Source organism: Fukomys damarensis, unplaced genomic scaffold, assembly GCF_012274545.1.
Source record: "Fukomys damarensis isolate Sample0158 unplaced genomic scaffold, DMR_v1.0_HiC HiC_scaffold_25, whole genome shotgun sequence".
Classification (NCBI taxonomy): domain Eukaryota; kingdom Metazoa; phylum Chordata; class Mammalia; order Rodentia; family Bathyergidae; genus Fukomys; species Fukomys damarensis.
In genome coordinates, this window is record NW_022900937.1 from 11,920,447 (window position 1) to 11,934,577 (window position 14,131).

The 14,131-nt window shown below is 45.0% G+C and overlaps 1 protein-coding gene across 3 annotated transcripts in view; it reads right to left on the bottom strand.

Moving 5' to 3' along the window:
• The window catches only part of Myo1e (myosin IE), a 196,498-nt gene that overhangs the window by 60,184 nt on the left and 122,183 nt on the right, over nucleotides 1-14,131 (bottom strand). For all 3 annotated transcript variants that reach the window (XM_019210159.2, XM_010641248.1, XM_010641247.1), the window contains 4 exons: nucleotides 11,469-11,556; nucleotides 7,821-7,910; nucleotides 3,886-4,017; nucleotides 608-742 (listed from right to left, as the gene is read on the bottom strand). In XM_019210159.2, the coding sequence (XP_019065704.1) occupies nucleotides 608-742; nucleotides 3,886-4,017; nucleotides 7,821-7,910; nucleotides 11,469-11,556 (445 nt within the window). The remainder of the gene's footprint in view (nucleotides 1-607; nucleotides 743-3,885; nucleotides 4,018-7,820; nucleotides 7,911-11,468; nucleotides 11,557-14,131) is intronic.

A 14,131-nucleotide genomic window follows, 5' to 3' on the forward strand; every position in this document is an offset into this window, starting at 1 on the left:
TGTGTTGGTGTGTGTGTGTGTGTGTGTGTGTGTGTGTGTGTGTGTGTGTGTGTGTGTGTGTGTGTGTGTGTGTGTGTGTGTGTGTCCGTACTGCGCCTTCAGAAAGCTGAGTTTCTGAGGACTATTAAATTCGATAAAAGCAGCTGAGCTGTCCGAGTCTTGGATATTTGTACCCTGATGCAGGACAGAGGCCCCTTAAGCATATTTAGGCTCTCCTCATGCCTGTAAGGAGGTAGTGTGGGGACCCAGGTCTCGGGCAGCCAACCTCCTCCAGACCTACGCTGACTCATTTGAGTGGTTTTTTCCAGGATGCTAATGTTCAGTTATCCGACTAGTTGCACAATTTGTATGGTGACATACATAAAACGAGAATGGCATAAATTAAGATCATTGTCCTCTAACCTGGAAGTGTCCAGGTTAAAAAAAAAAAGCAAAGCAAAGAGATGTGGGGGGTGGAAAAAGGCTTAAGTGTTTAAAAATTTCTATAGTTGATGAAGCTGGACACGGTGGCACATGTCACAATCTCAGTTACTTAGGAGGCTGAGGCAGGACGATCTCAAATTCGAGTCCAGCCTGAGCAACTTAGTGATCCCTGCCTGGCCCTCACCAGGGTTTCCTGGAACTCCCGCTTGTCGTCGATATCGTCGACCTTATAGGATCCGGAGAGGCTCAGGTAGTAGTAATAGTCCATGCTGGTGATCCCGAGGCTGTGCTTCTGCTCGGCTGAGGCGCCTTCGATCAGCTGCAGTAAGAGAAGGTGGTGTGGGCCATGACCCAGAGCACCCACGGTCGCCCCGCAGTTCCTGCCACCACCATGCCTGGGCCTGGGTGTGCAGGATGTCTAATGCCTGTTTTCTAAAATCATGGGTGGCTCTGACCTCCAAATAAAGGAAGCGGCTTGTGAATATCCACTCTACTTCTGGGAGCCCCAAGTCATCTCTGCAAGTTCTTTTTCTTTCTTTCTTTTTTTAGGGTACCAGGGAGATCATGACCTTGTGCTTGCGAGACAGGTGGTGGAACCACTGAGCTAAATCCCCAGCCCTGCAAGTTCTAATTCTGATAAGACCTACAAAACCTGTCCAGTGATAGAAAGTGAACTGCTGAACTTGTGATCCCTTTGAAAAGAAAAACATCACTGCTGCTTAATTCTTGCCCAGCTGAATTTCGGCTTTTTAAAGTGGAGTCAGCTGCTCCTTGCCGCTGACTAGAGGGTGTGTATGCGCAAATTGCTATGGGTCGTGCTCTCTGCTATTCTGAAGCCTCCTGGCCCACTGCCTGTCCCTTGGCTGTTGGTTTTAATTCTGCTACTTGCCTCAAGCTCAGACAAGACCCTCTTAAAGGGCTCCAATCAATGGTGTGCTGGAAACGGTTTAACAGCCAACTCTTGGGGAAAATTTAAAAAATGGTCTGCAGTGTTAGCCAATAGCCATGGTGTCAATCCTCCCACCAGGTCTGATTGCAAAAGAAATGTTAAGGAACAGTTTGGAAGGAACACACACAGCCCAGGTAAGACATTTCCAGCATACCATGGTGTAACAGACACCCCTGCCCGGTACTGGTGGGCTACGAGTACCACATGCTACTTGTTTTCCGTAATTTGGCTGTATTGTTCTGCATCAGGAGTCAGACCAAAGCCCTACATGACTCAAATGGGCCAGTCAGCTAGCAGAACTGGACTAGCGTTGCTCCTTCGCTAATGGCTGTCACTGAGGACCAAGTCCTGGTCTGTGACGTGCCAGGGCTCGGCTGAGTTATGTGCAGCCTAGGTCAGAGTGACCCCAATTAAGATCCTTGCCCCTGAATTACGGCTTCTCACTGACCGGATAGTTGCCTGATAATGGCGTCCGGTCCCAGCACCTGTTTGTTCCACCCAAGCGAGATAAGCAGCGCTTCCTCCCTTACAGCCCTGCCTGCACCACCACGTCAGGTGTTCGGCCATATTTCATTAGACGCCTTCAAAGCATATGCAGCTCCCTATTCCTTCCCACACTTGTATTCGATAAATACTGGCTATGCCTGGGGGGCCTTTGTTTTTGCTGCCCAGAGCAGCACTGATCAGTCCCAAGGCCAGCTTCTCTGTTTAAGTCTCATTTCCTGTCTTTAATTAGCCTTGTGCTGTTGTGGCTCCCAGGAGACCGGGACCCACTGCAGAGGTTCTGGTAACGTCCCCTTTCCCATTCCCTGTACCACGGTGCTGACCCAACAATACTTAGCAGCAGGGCCCGTTCCTAGGCAAGCCTCCTCCCACAGACAGGTGCCCCATCAGCGTTACCGAGAAGTTCTAGGTCACCCTCTGACGGCAGGCTTCCTCACCTTCTTCGCTTTCTACAGAAAATAATTCTATACTACTCTTTTTTTTTTTTTTTTTTGGTCCGAAGAATTTCCTGCCCCACGTGGTCCCTCTCATTCCCACCCTCCGATGTCCTTTTCTCCAACTCTTTTACCTACAGTCATGCTGCCCTTTGCCCTCATTAAAAGCTGATCTTTGAATGAATTCAAGCTGCCCTTTACTTTCTAATCGTTTTAGCATATGTGCTGCTGAAGCGAGCACTCACTTCCTAATCATGATTTAACCACCTACATTCACCTTCTCCTCTCCCTACACCCCAGTGCCTAAATCCAGCAGCTTGTTCTTTGCCCCCAGACCCCAGATGCCTGGCCAGCCCTTCCCCCCATGAGCCTGGCACGTTGGGTCCAGTCCCCGAGTCTTGAACTGGTGGTTTCTGACCAACAGGCTGAGGACTCACATTGGAGGTGGGGCTCATATCTACTACATAGGGTCCTCCCATCCACTGTCTGGTGTTCAACACGTGTGTGCTACACACAGTTTTTTCTTTTTTTGGTACCAGGGATTGAACTCAGGTCCTTGTGCTTGCAAGGGAGGCAGCAGAACCACTGAGCTAAATCCCTGGCCCTATAATTTTTTTTCATTCATTCATGTATTTGCTCTGATTAAAATAATAAGCACTGCTGAATTCACAGAAGCTTTTGGTCATGTATGTATTTTTCAACCAACAGATACCAACTAAAAGAATTGCTTGGTATCATCAGAGATGTCTGCATAACTGAAAAGATTGGTTGTGAGCTACTTCCACACTTTAACTTTCTTTCAATCCAGTAATTTCCAAACTGGAAACCAAACCAAACAGAATCAGTCGCCAGGGCAGTCTTCAAGGAAATCCTAACGTGGATCCCTGATATGAAAATATCAATAAAGAAACCCAGACACTAAAATTTTGAACATGGCATTTTTTGCATACTTAAAAATGTATTTCTAGACAGTTGAATGGGATGGTTGCTAAAGACCGGAACGTACTTCTAAGGCATCCTGCACGCTGCTCAAGGCCCGAACTCTCCCTGGCTTCAGAGTGGACACTTGCTGAGCTGGCATTAAAGGCCCTGAGCCAGTGGTGGTGAACCTATGGCACGCGTGCCAAGCCCTGTGTCACTGAAAGCTCTCAAAGGTTCGCCATCACTGCCCTAAGCAGCTTCAGTCCTCCCTTAAATCGCTCCTCTGCGGCCTGGACCCCAGACTGACGTCCCCCCATTCTCTGCCCAGAGTGCATTCTCCTTAGGATCTTCTCTTCCTCCACTGACCACCCAAGCCAGATCTCCCTACGTAGACTCCTATTTGGCAAAGACTCAAATGCTCCTTTTGCTCTGAAGTAATGTCCTGATTATTTAACTCTTGGGGCATTTGTCACTCCAATAAGAATTCATTTCAGTCCCAGTCCAGGAACAGCCTCACATTGTCTCACAGTGACTTACACAGTGGCAAGGCCTCTTGGCTTAGCAGACCACACTGTCTAAAATAGCACTTTTTTCTAAAATATGGAGAAGTAATGTGAAGTGGGAAAGAATATAAAGGAAAATAAAAAGGAAAACCTGGTAAAATATGTGAAAACTCCGCTCTCCAGGGTTCCTCATCACCACCCTAGACTTTTCCAGAAGGAAATTGGAGATCTTTCCTCCATCTGGTTCCCCACCTGGACTGAACTGGATTTCAAAGTATTTTCCCTGCAAGAAAGTTAGGAATTTCCATTAGTGGTTGGTAAACAAAAACACAATGCTCCCAACTACCTTTGAATACAGTATATAATTCAAGGAAATTCATCAGTGAAAGACACATTCTGAAGTATTCCTAATTCTGGTCTAGACTTCCTCATTTTTTCATATCAAACAATAACCCGAGCTTTTGTACAATCACATGATTCCATATTGAGAGAGACACTCAGTCCTTCCTGCCACACTAAATAAGGACTTGCTGTTTCTTGCCATTTCTTCCAGGAGGCACTTGCCTGCTGAACTGGAAGGGGCACAGGGCAGAGATCACATGGCTGCCTTAATCCAGTCACAGAATCCAGGTGGGCCCTTGCAGAGAATGCAGATTTTCCCTCTGGCTGACTTTATTTCAAGGGCTTGAGCAAAAATGGCCAGTTTCTTCTACCCCTGGACATCTAAAATTCTTGTCTGAAATAAAAATGCTCTGTAGTGAGTACAGTCCTGTCCAGCTACTCATGGGCCGGGGGACTTGTTACTGTCGTCATTAATGCTGCTCTGCAGATGACTGCTAATAGGGAACAAAAATCTGCAAGGGACTAGGAAAGGCATCCAGATTGTTACACTAATATCATTTTATTTCCTCATTAGGACTCGGTTCTTTCTAGTGCTCAGAAATTTAAGCACCTTCAGGGCCCAGGAGGGTGAATTTAAATGAGGAAAACTTGTTAGGGAGTTGTGAGGCCTAAGCCTTCAAACTGGGAGTCCAGCCAGCTCAAGACAGTCACGCTGCATAGCATAAAACTTGAATACACGACTCAGTCCACCAGCTTAGGGCTGAATTCAGCTGGGCTCAGGGAGGTGACCAGGTAGGGAACCAGGAACTCATTATTAAGGACAACAGAAGCACTTCGCATGTTTTACTGTTGGCTTTTGCACCAGTACACACTGTATTCCTGCTGTTAGTACCTTGGGGACCCCAGGGTCAGACTGACTACAGAAAGCCTCTTCTACTGTCTGTCTGTTAATCTGACTTTCCCTCTTATCCCCCACAACAAAAACTCCCAGAACACCAGAACAGGAGCACAGGCCCTGCGATCCTGAAGGACACTGGTCCTGAGAGAAGCTTGATGAACAGGTCAAGGTGGCACCTCACGGGGCCACCGGCTGCCATCTTCCCCTGATACGGAAGAACAGTTCAGTGCCTCATTCCCCACCCACTGGAGGAAAGGAAATCAAACGGGACACAAACTCAGGAATGACGACAGGTGGAGTCAAGGGCAGGCACCCAAAGCCCTGTCTGTGGTGGGGCTCAGCACTGGCTGCCTGTGAGGGACAGTGACAGCTGGTGCCCACCTGGAACAAACCAGTCCGAAAGAACCTCAAGGGACCCTTGCTCAGACCCGCAGGGCTTTGAAAAGTGCCTGGGCAATTCTTACACACAGCCAGGTTGAGAATCGCTGTTCAAACATAATGCAGAGTTTATGCCCACTTCCGAATTGTCACATCCAAGATAAAACTCGAGCAAGAGGTCCAGAAATTTAGGATTGCTGTCAAGCAGCATGGAGGGAAAGACAGGACAATTTACAAAAAGGATACAATGTTGCAATTTGATAATTAAATGGAAAGAAGCTTTAACACTTGGGATGTTTTATATCAGAGCATTAGGAAAACAGGTATTCACTGCATTATTGTTAAATACGGCTTGAAATATTTCATAGCTTCTTGAAAAAGTGGAAAGGGTTATAAGTTTTAAAATTATATATAAAGTTTTATAATTAAAAATACACATTCTTTTTTTTTTTTTTTTTAGGTGAAATTACTCCTAGCCTCACCTTGAGGCTCCTTCTATATTCTCATAACAAATCATCACTGTAATAGTGTGCCTTGGTACGTTACACCTTAACTACATCTTATGTAATTGTACACATTTTGAAATAAAAGTGGGACTATATTGTACTATGTCTTGTTTTTTAAAAATTAATAATACATTACAGATAGCTTTTTAAATAACTCTTTATTCGACAAAGAATTTGGAGAATTTGTCCTTAAAATATTATTGAGTCAAAGATAATGACCTCTTTAAATTTTAATAAAAATACCTGGGGCCGAGCATGTAGCCCAGTGGTAGAGCTCGTGTTTAGCACATGTGAGGCCCTGGGTTTGAGTTGCAGAACACCCCTCAACCACCACCAAATTGTCAAATTGCTCTTCTGGGAAAATGTTCCTTCAGCTAGTAGCATCCTGTTTATTATCACTTTCCTTCATGTTTGCCCATCTGAGAGCCTGAAAATTGTATTTTTTTAATGTACATTTTTCTCATTATTAGTGAGTATATTTGATGCCATCAAGTATGGCAGAGAAAGAGAGAAAATACGAATGAATATGTATGAACTGCCAATCTGTACTGTTATATGAAATCTGTACTGTTGTAACCAGATAAATAATAAATGCTGGGATTTTTGTTATTTATTGAAATATTGACTGAAGTATCCTCAAAGGATAAAGATCAATTTATTTGGTAAACTTTCTGTTTTTCTAGGAAGGTGGAGAGCAGAGAGAGGTTAAATTTGATTGTCCATTTTTACTTATTTTAATTTTATTTATTTATTTATTGGTACCGGGGATCAAACTCAGGCCCTTGCGCTTGTGAGGCAGGCGGAACCCCTGAGCTAAATCCCCAGCCCTCGAGTCTATTTTTAGAAGGTAAATTTACAATGACAATTAATGAAAAAGGTCAAGTGGAAAATGATACCGCATTTTCGTTCTTATTTCACTGCCCAGAAACCTTCAAGATAAAGAAATCCAGGAAATGAACTGAAAAACCCTGAGATGAACAAATGAATAAATAATGCGAATGACCCCGGGGGACAAGGAATGAAAATGGGAGGACACAACATGTCTGGGGCTGGACCATCGCCACTCGAGAGCAGTCAGGCTTCTCTTGGAACAGAAACTTCCTTCCAAAATACAGAGTGAAAGATAATCTCTCTCTCTGAAATTCCCACTATTTATTTAAAAAAAGGGCCCGGATCAGCCTCACAGATGGCTTCTTGTGTGTCGTGGTTGCCAGACATCATCGGTGGTAGAAGTAAGATTTGAAATCTATAAAAGTCAAGGCTACTGGGTGAGTGTTTGTTTCTTGGGATGTGTGGCTTTCTGTCAAGGGATTATTTTTATATTCATCCCTGCCTGTTTTCCAAGCTAGCCCAACAGGAGACACCCAGACAGAACACTGGGGAAAGAGGCACTCAGAGCCCTGCACACTGTCCAGCACTGTCACCTTGGGTGGGGCAGCAACTAGGAGCCCCCCTCCTGTGTCCCGGCCCTGTCATCTGCGTGGGGTCATCATGCAGTGAGTGCGCGGGACAGGGCAGGCAGCGGGACAGGGGAGAGCTCTGCCCCACGGTCCCATCTATCAGGGTCCCATCTGTCTGAGCATCTGCTGCCTGTGGTACCCACCAATGTCCAGACTCCAAGCAGCCATTGTTAGTGGCGCTCACCTGTAGGATGCGCACCTCTCTGGCTCCTTTCTGTCTCTGCTCCAGGGAACAGCCAAGTCCAAAGGACCAGAGCTGCCACTTTCAGCAGTTTTCATTTGCCTTAGTAAGGCAACTCAAGGGGGAAGTATTTTTGAAATCATGTTGTGTGTATCCCTGGGGGCTCAAAAATAACTCTATCAAAGGACAAATCCAAGACTGAGAGCATGCTGCTTTGGAAAACACAGACGGAAAAGTGGCCTCCATTTCCTCTGGGGGGCAGGACTGACACCTAAAAAGCCAACACTGCTGATCAGGCGACTTTCTAGGAAATAGACTTACAAATCGGCTGGAGTTGTTGTTGCGGACGGTCTTGGCATTCCCGAAGGCCTCCAGCAGTGGATTGGACTGCAAGATGATGTCCTTCACGTGCTGTCAGGCAAAGAGAAGGTGTCAGCAAGATGTTTCCTTGGGTTTCTGGAGAATTGTGAGGCTACAGACTGGACTACATGACTGAGTCTCTCCCATGCCTGGGCTTGATTTGGGATCCTCAGGAGCCAGGGAGCCATCAGCAAATCAGGATCTACAAATGGGGGCAGGCAGAGCCAGGTGTGGAGGTGCACACCTGTAATCCCAGCTGTCTTGGAAGCTGAGGCAGGAGGATCCCGGTTGTGAGCCCAGTCTGGGCTCCGTAGGGATTTAATGAAATGCTGTCTTGCAATTAAACAAAAAAGGGGCTGGGGATTTTAGTTCAGTGTGAACATCCTAGGTTTGATTCCCTGGTACAAAACCAAACAAAAGTGCCCAGCCTGTGTTTGCGCAGTGGTGGTGCAGCTCCATCCTGCTCTTCTGGATTCTTGGGAGTCAGAGCAGGGGAAAGAGTGTCTTAGTTACTTTTCTCTCATTGCTGAGATAAAATATCCAACACTCAAAGGGGTAAAGGTCTATTTGGCTCACAGCTTTTACAGGTTTTAGTCGATAATCGGCCGGCTCCACGGCAGGACGTCACAGAGGAGAAACAGTTCATGACGGGCAGAAGGCAGCACAGCAAGTAAGAGACAAGACAAACCGCTTTCTGTCCCTTCTGTCATATCCAGGCTACCAGGATGAGGGCGGTGCCAAACCAATCAGTGGACTGATTTCGTAATTACCCTTAATCCTAGCCTTGCACCATGAATCAGTCACACACCCTAGATTCAGCCACCTCTGAAAAAGCCCCACCTATGACTGCATGAGGCTTTGAGGGGACATCTAGACACAGCCATAACAAGGGGGAGGCACCAAGGGCTGCTCCTGCTGTTCTAAAAACAGTGCCCACTGTCACTAAAAGTCCCAACTATTCTAGCCACTGCACCATAAGCAAGAGTTACTGTGTGAGAAATCAGTCTGTTTCTCTACCCCAAGCAAGGCTGTGGAAATATAATTGGGTGCAACTCAAACTTTAATGTGCTCAAATCACCTGGGATCTTGGTAAAATGTAGATGTGGATTTAGGGTCTGGAGAGGGGTACAAGAATCTGTATTTCTGACCAGTTTCCTGGTGGTGCTGGTTTTCCTAGCGCGGTCGACACCAGGAACACCAAGACACTACAGGGGAAGCATTTGGTTTTTCAGACACCATTATTCTATGCCCGCCTTAAAAGTGTGCAAAGCAGACTCTGGGCCAGAGACAGCCAGGACCTGAAGCTGGAGAGGTCATTCAGCAATGAGTCACCCTGTGCTTGTTATTACGCCCGTGCTTGGGTAATAAGGCTCCAGAAATAAGTCTTCTGGTGTGAGCTACTGACCCATGCGATGCTAAGAGCTCTGGATCACTGTCCTCAAAGGAAAACAGGAAGAGAAAAATCAACATTAACTGTCTGCAGTTGGGCCACTGGCTCACAGGATGGCAAACCAGGCTGCACAATGGCACTAACCACTGATGGACGGAGGAGCAGCCCACATGCCGGTCACCACACCTCCAGCTGGGTGGTCCTGCCGGCTCCCGAGCTGCTACTCACTCTCCTTTGTGAACCTGCTGCTCTACATAAACTTAGCTCTTTGTCAAATGAGCTTGGAGTTCTGGGATGCTCACTAAGCCTTTTTACCTTTTATTTGCTGGCTAGAACCACACCAGTGCCCACACCAGTGAATACTCAGTGTCTCTCAGAAGTTCTTATATATCTCTTCCCCCTTCCTCCTTTTTATCGTATTATTATTTTTATTAATTATTATTACTATTATTATTGGCAGTGCCAAGGATTGAACTCAGGGCCTTCACACTGAGCTACATCAAATAGATTTCTTTTAAAGATTTTACATTTTGAGACAGGGGCTTATTAAGTTGCAAAGTTGCTCACGGTGGTCTCAAACTTGAGATCCTCTTGCCTCAGCCTCCTACACTGCCGGGATGACAAACATCCACCGCTGTACCCAGCTTTTCCCTCCGCTACTGAAGCCTTCTCATCCACCCAGCCGCGATATAGCACTATTTAATTAGCAGACAGCCAAAACAAAGAGCATTTTAAGGTGTGTCTTAAAAGTCTCCAGCTGACCATGATAATCACATTTCTTACTAAATGATTCCACTTTTTAAACATTAATTCTTAGCGTGATTCTGCCATGGAACACAAACTGCAGCTGAAAATACATCACCAGGCTGTGCGCCGTAATGAGCACCATGCATCTGCCCAGGCCCCTCACACCCGAGCCCCGATTCTTTTCTGCCAGTGCCGATTCTGCTGCCAAAGTGCCGCAGCCAAGTAAGACCGGACAAGAGGATCCAGGCTGGCAGTGACACTTCCTCACGCCGCGGCTTCTCCGCCCGTCGTGACTTCCTCTCATCTTCTCACCTCTCGAGAATCCTCACTCTCTGGGCCTTCTCCTTTTTCTTGCGTTTTCTCTCAACTGCCAATCTTCCCTTCCTTCCTCTTTGCCCTCTCTTTCCCACTCTTTCAATGTTTTTATGAATTTCTTCCAGTGACAATTTATTTGTGTAATCCAAAACCTAAGTATCTGCAAGGTGACAGAGAAGCCCCCTTCCCATCCCGAGATAACGCGGTCACAAGGGATGTGCGACAGACAGCTATACAAATACAAACATAGGCTCTCCTCTTTCCCGCTCTAATGACATCATATTCTATGCAGTGTTCAAACCTTGCTTTCTGTAATGAATAATGAATCTTGAGACCGTTCCACATCAGTACAGGAAGCCTCTTTACAGGGCTGTATAATATTCCATCTTATGATGGACAATAAACTATTTCACTACCTACAGGTGAGCATTTGTTTAATCTTTTCCATTACCAAAAGAATGCCACAAGTAACTTCATAAATGTTGAATTTTACATACATTTCAGCATATCTGAAGGATAAATTAAAAAGTGAGTGGAGTGGCAGATGACTATAATCCCAGATACTTGAGAGGCTGAGGCAGGAGGATGTAAATTTGAGGCCAGCCTACCGAGAGAACTTAGCAAGACTCTGTCTCCAGTCAGTTGATCAATAAAATTATCTTAGTAGAACTGTTGAGCCCAATGGCACATGTGTATAAATTTGATAATTTTGCAGGAGTGTCCTTCATAAAAGTGTATGGTTCACGATCCTACCACCAATATGTGAGAATGACTGTATCTTTCTGTCCTAATCAACAGTGTTTAAAATACTACCAGGGTTTTATTAAGATAACAGGTAAAAAAGAATCCTAGTTTTAGTTTGCATTTCTCTGATAATCAGGATGATAAAATATTTTCAATGTGTGATGAGTCTTGTTTATTTTCCTTTGGGGCTGTTTTTATTGATTTATGGAGCTTATTACACATTAAGCAGGTCTATCTCAAAATAGGCTATTTGTTTGCAAATTTCATGTTTCTTGGTTATAGAACTTTTCTGTGGAAGAAAAATTCATTTATAAATAGCAAGTGGAAAATAAATAAATAGATGGGTAGACAAGCAGGCAGACAGACAGCAAACAGAACTTCTCTCACACCAGATAAAGTCAATGGCGGCTTACCTGGACTTTGGGACCTCCTCCTGACACCCGAGAGACGTAGCTCATGATGTACTTCGCAGCAACTGTCTTTCCAGCACCACTTTCACCACTGAGGACAGACAGACAAACACGCTCACCCTTGAAGTGTGTTATGGTTTATGTCTAGACGTTCCCACAAAGACTTATACACCCATAGGTGGGACTTTTAGGAGGTGGTTGGATCTACGGTGTGTGATATTGGGTAAAGGGTGTTATAACTGGATTTGTGCACCGATTTATTTAGTGCAATTCTGGATGTGAACATGGGAAGGCCCACCCTAGGCACAGGTGGCACCAACCAATAGGCTTGCAGCCTGAAAAAAGGGAAAGGGAGGCTCACTGCTTCCTGCCTCTGGCCTACCATGCCATGGACTGTTCCCTCTCTGCCATGCTGCCCTGTCTTGGAGCCAATTACTATGGACTGAAACTTCTATAAACTGTGAGCTAAAATAAACCTCTCCTTCTTTAACTTGTGGGTGTCAGGTATTATGTCCCAGAAATAAAGAAAGTATCTAAAACAAGATGGATAACAATCAGCTCATTCACCAATCCCTTCAAATAAACACAAAACAGGAAAAAAGGAACTTGGGGAAAAATGCACAATACTGGTAGAGAAAAGCAAAACTCAGCAGTATGAAGTCACTTCAAAAACTTGTGTGAGGGCTGGGGATTTAGCTCAGTGGTTCCACCGCCTGCCCCACAAGTACAAGTCCCAAGTTCGATCCCGGTACAAAACAAAAACAAAAAAACTTGTGTGAGCAAAAGTAGCATGGCGCAGACCACTCTTGATAATTACTAGTGGGCACAGAATAGACAATGAAGCATTCTGATGGCCCAATATAGGGGACATGATAAAGACAATTACGGAATATCAGAAGGATAAAATTATGCAGAAATCAAAACTGACATCCAGATGGTAAGCACAGAGGGGAAAAGGATATGAAGTAATGCTAAGCAAAATATCTGATTCCAATGCTACATAAAACATGTTTACTAGAGTATTTTTTAAAAGGTGGAAGGGCTGGGAGTGTGGCTCAGTGATAAAACACTTGCCTAGCATGTGTAAGGTCCTGGGTTTAATCCCCAGCACTGTTCAAAACAAGGGGGAGGAGGTGTGGTGGTGTCTGTCTGTAATTTCAGCACTCTGAGAGGATGAGGCAAGAGGATCATGAGTTCAGGTCCAGAAACTCAGCAACTTAGCAAGGCCCTGTCTTAAAGATTAAAATGAGGCTGGGTGTGCAGCTCGGTGGCAGAGCACTTGTTTAACAAGTAGAAGGCCCGGGGTTTGATTCCCAGAATTGCAAAGAAAAAGAAATGTAACGCACTCAAAGAGAAAACAAAACAAACAGCATCAAAGAAACCTGGAGTATTACACAATATTAGCAGACATTTTAGTCAAGGTAGTATGATCATGAGAGCTTGTTTCAGTTTGCTATTTTCCAAACTTTTTGTGAGGACATGTTATTTTTGTGAATAAAAAAAGATAAAGTAAGCACTCTGTGGCTTCCAACTATGTGCCCTGAACTGATGCAAGCTTCCTATTTTAGAAGTTCTAAATTGAAGGATGAGGTGCTATTAATCACATCCTGAGCAACAAAGACTACCTTCCGCTCAGCACCCTAACTGTTCGGGGACAGCCCTTTGTTAACAGCCTGCTCTCAAAAATTCCCGTCCCTTCCCTCAAAATCCCCCTGAACTGACCACTGACCTCAGTCCCCAACATGCTCAACTCTGCCAGATGTCTCTTCTCTCTCTCTTTTTTTTTTTTTTTTTTTTTTGGTTTTTTGAAACAGGGTCTCACTATGTAGTTGAGATTGACCTGGAACTCACTATGTAGCCCAGGCTGGTCTCGAAATCACAGGGATCCTCCTGCCTCAGCCTCCCGAGTGATGGGATTACAGGCGTGTGCCACCACACCCGGCCCAGATTTCTCATCTTTCCATTGGTGGACTTTGTGTTGCCGGGACAGAATTAATCAGATTAAAGGAACCCACATTATAGGCATTCAGGATGAAAAAACCAGGTTATTACTAGCTCATATTTGTTTGCTCTTGGTGATCAAGGATTTTGGGGTGCAGAGCAAACGCTCGCCTTGTTAACTGTCAGCAGTGGCCGAATTACTGGAAGAGGATAAATACAATCAAGCAGGGTACAATCAGGCAGGCTGGCTCCCACCCATGAAAGGTATCTGAAATCAATGTTGAAATAATTCGGTTATTTCAAAACAAAGCAAAATTAAAGTAGCTTGGCAAAACATGGAACACTATTGGATTTCCTTGAGCTAATATATGGTTTATTGTTAATAAGAGATTACGAGGCAGACAGAGGGAACCATTTTTTCTGAGTCCATCTACACAGCTCATTCTTTTTCTCGGTCCTTGGTTTCCTGGTCACAGACTGAAATCTCTTAAGATGCAACGGCAGGCAGAAACCCAGCAAGTCTGGGGTGAAGTCATTCTACCCACAGACAGGTGCAAGTATGTCTGAAAAATTCAATTCCACAAGGAAATTCTCTTTTTTAAAGTGGCCAATATAATAAAATGACTTATATAACAGACCCAAAGTCAACACATACACTCTCTTTCACTTGAAGCTCATTTTTTTGCTTTTGCAGTTTTGGTTTTGTTTTTCAGACAGGGTCTCAC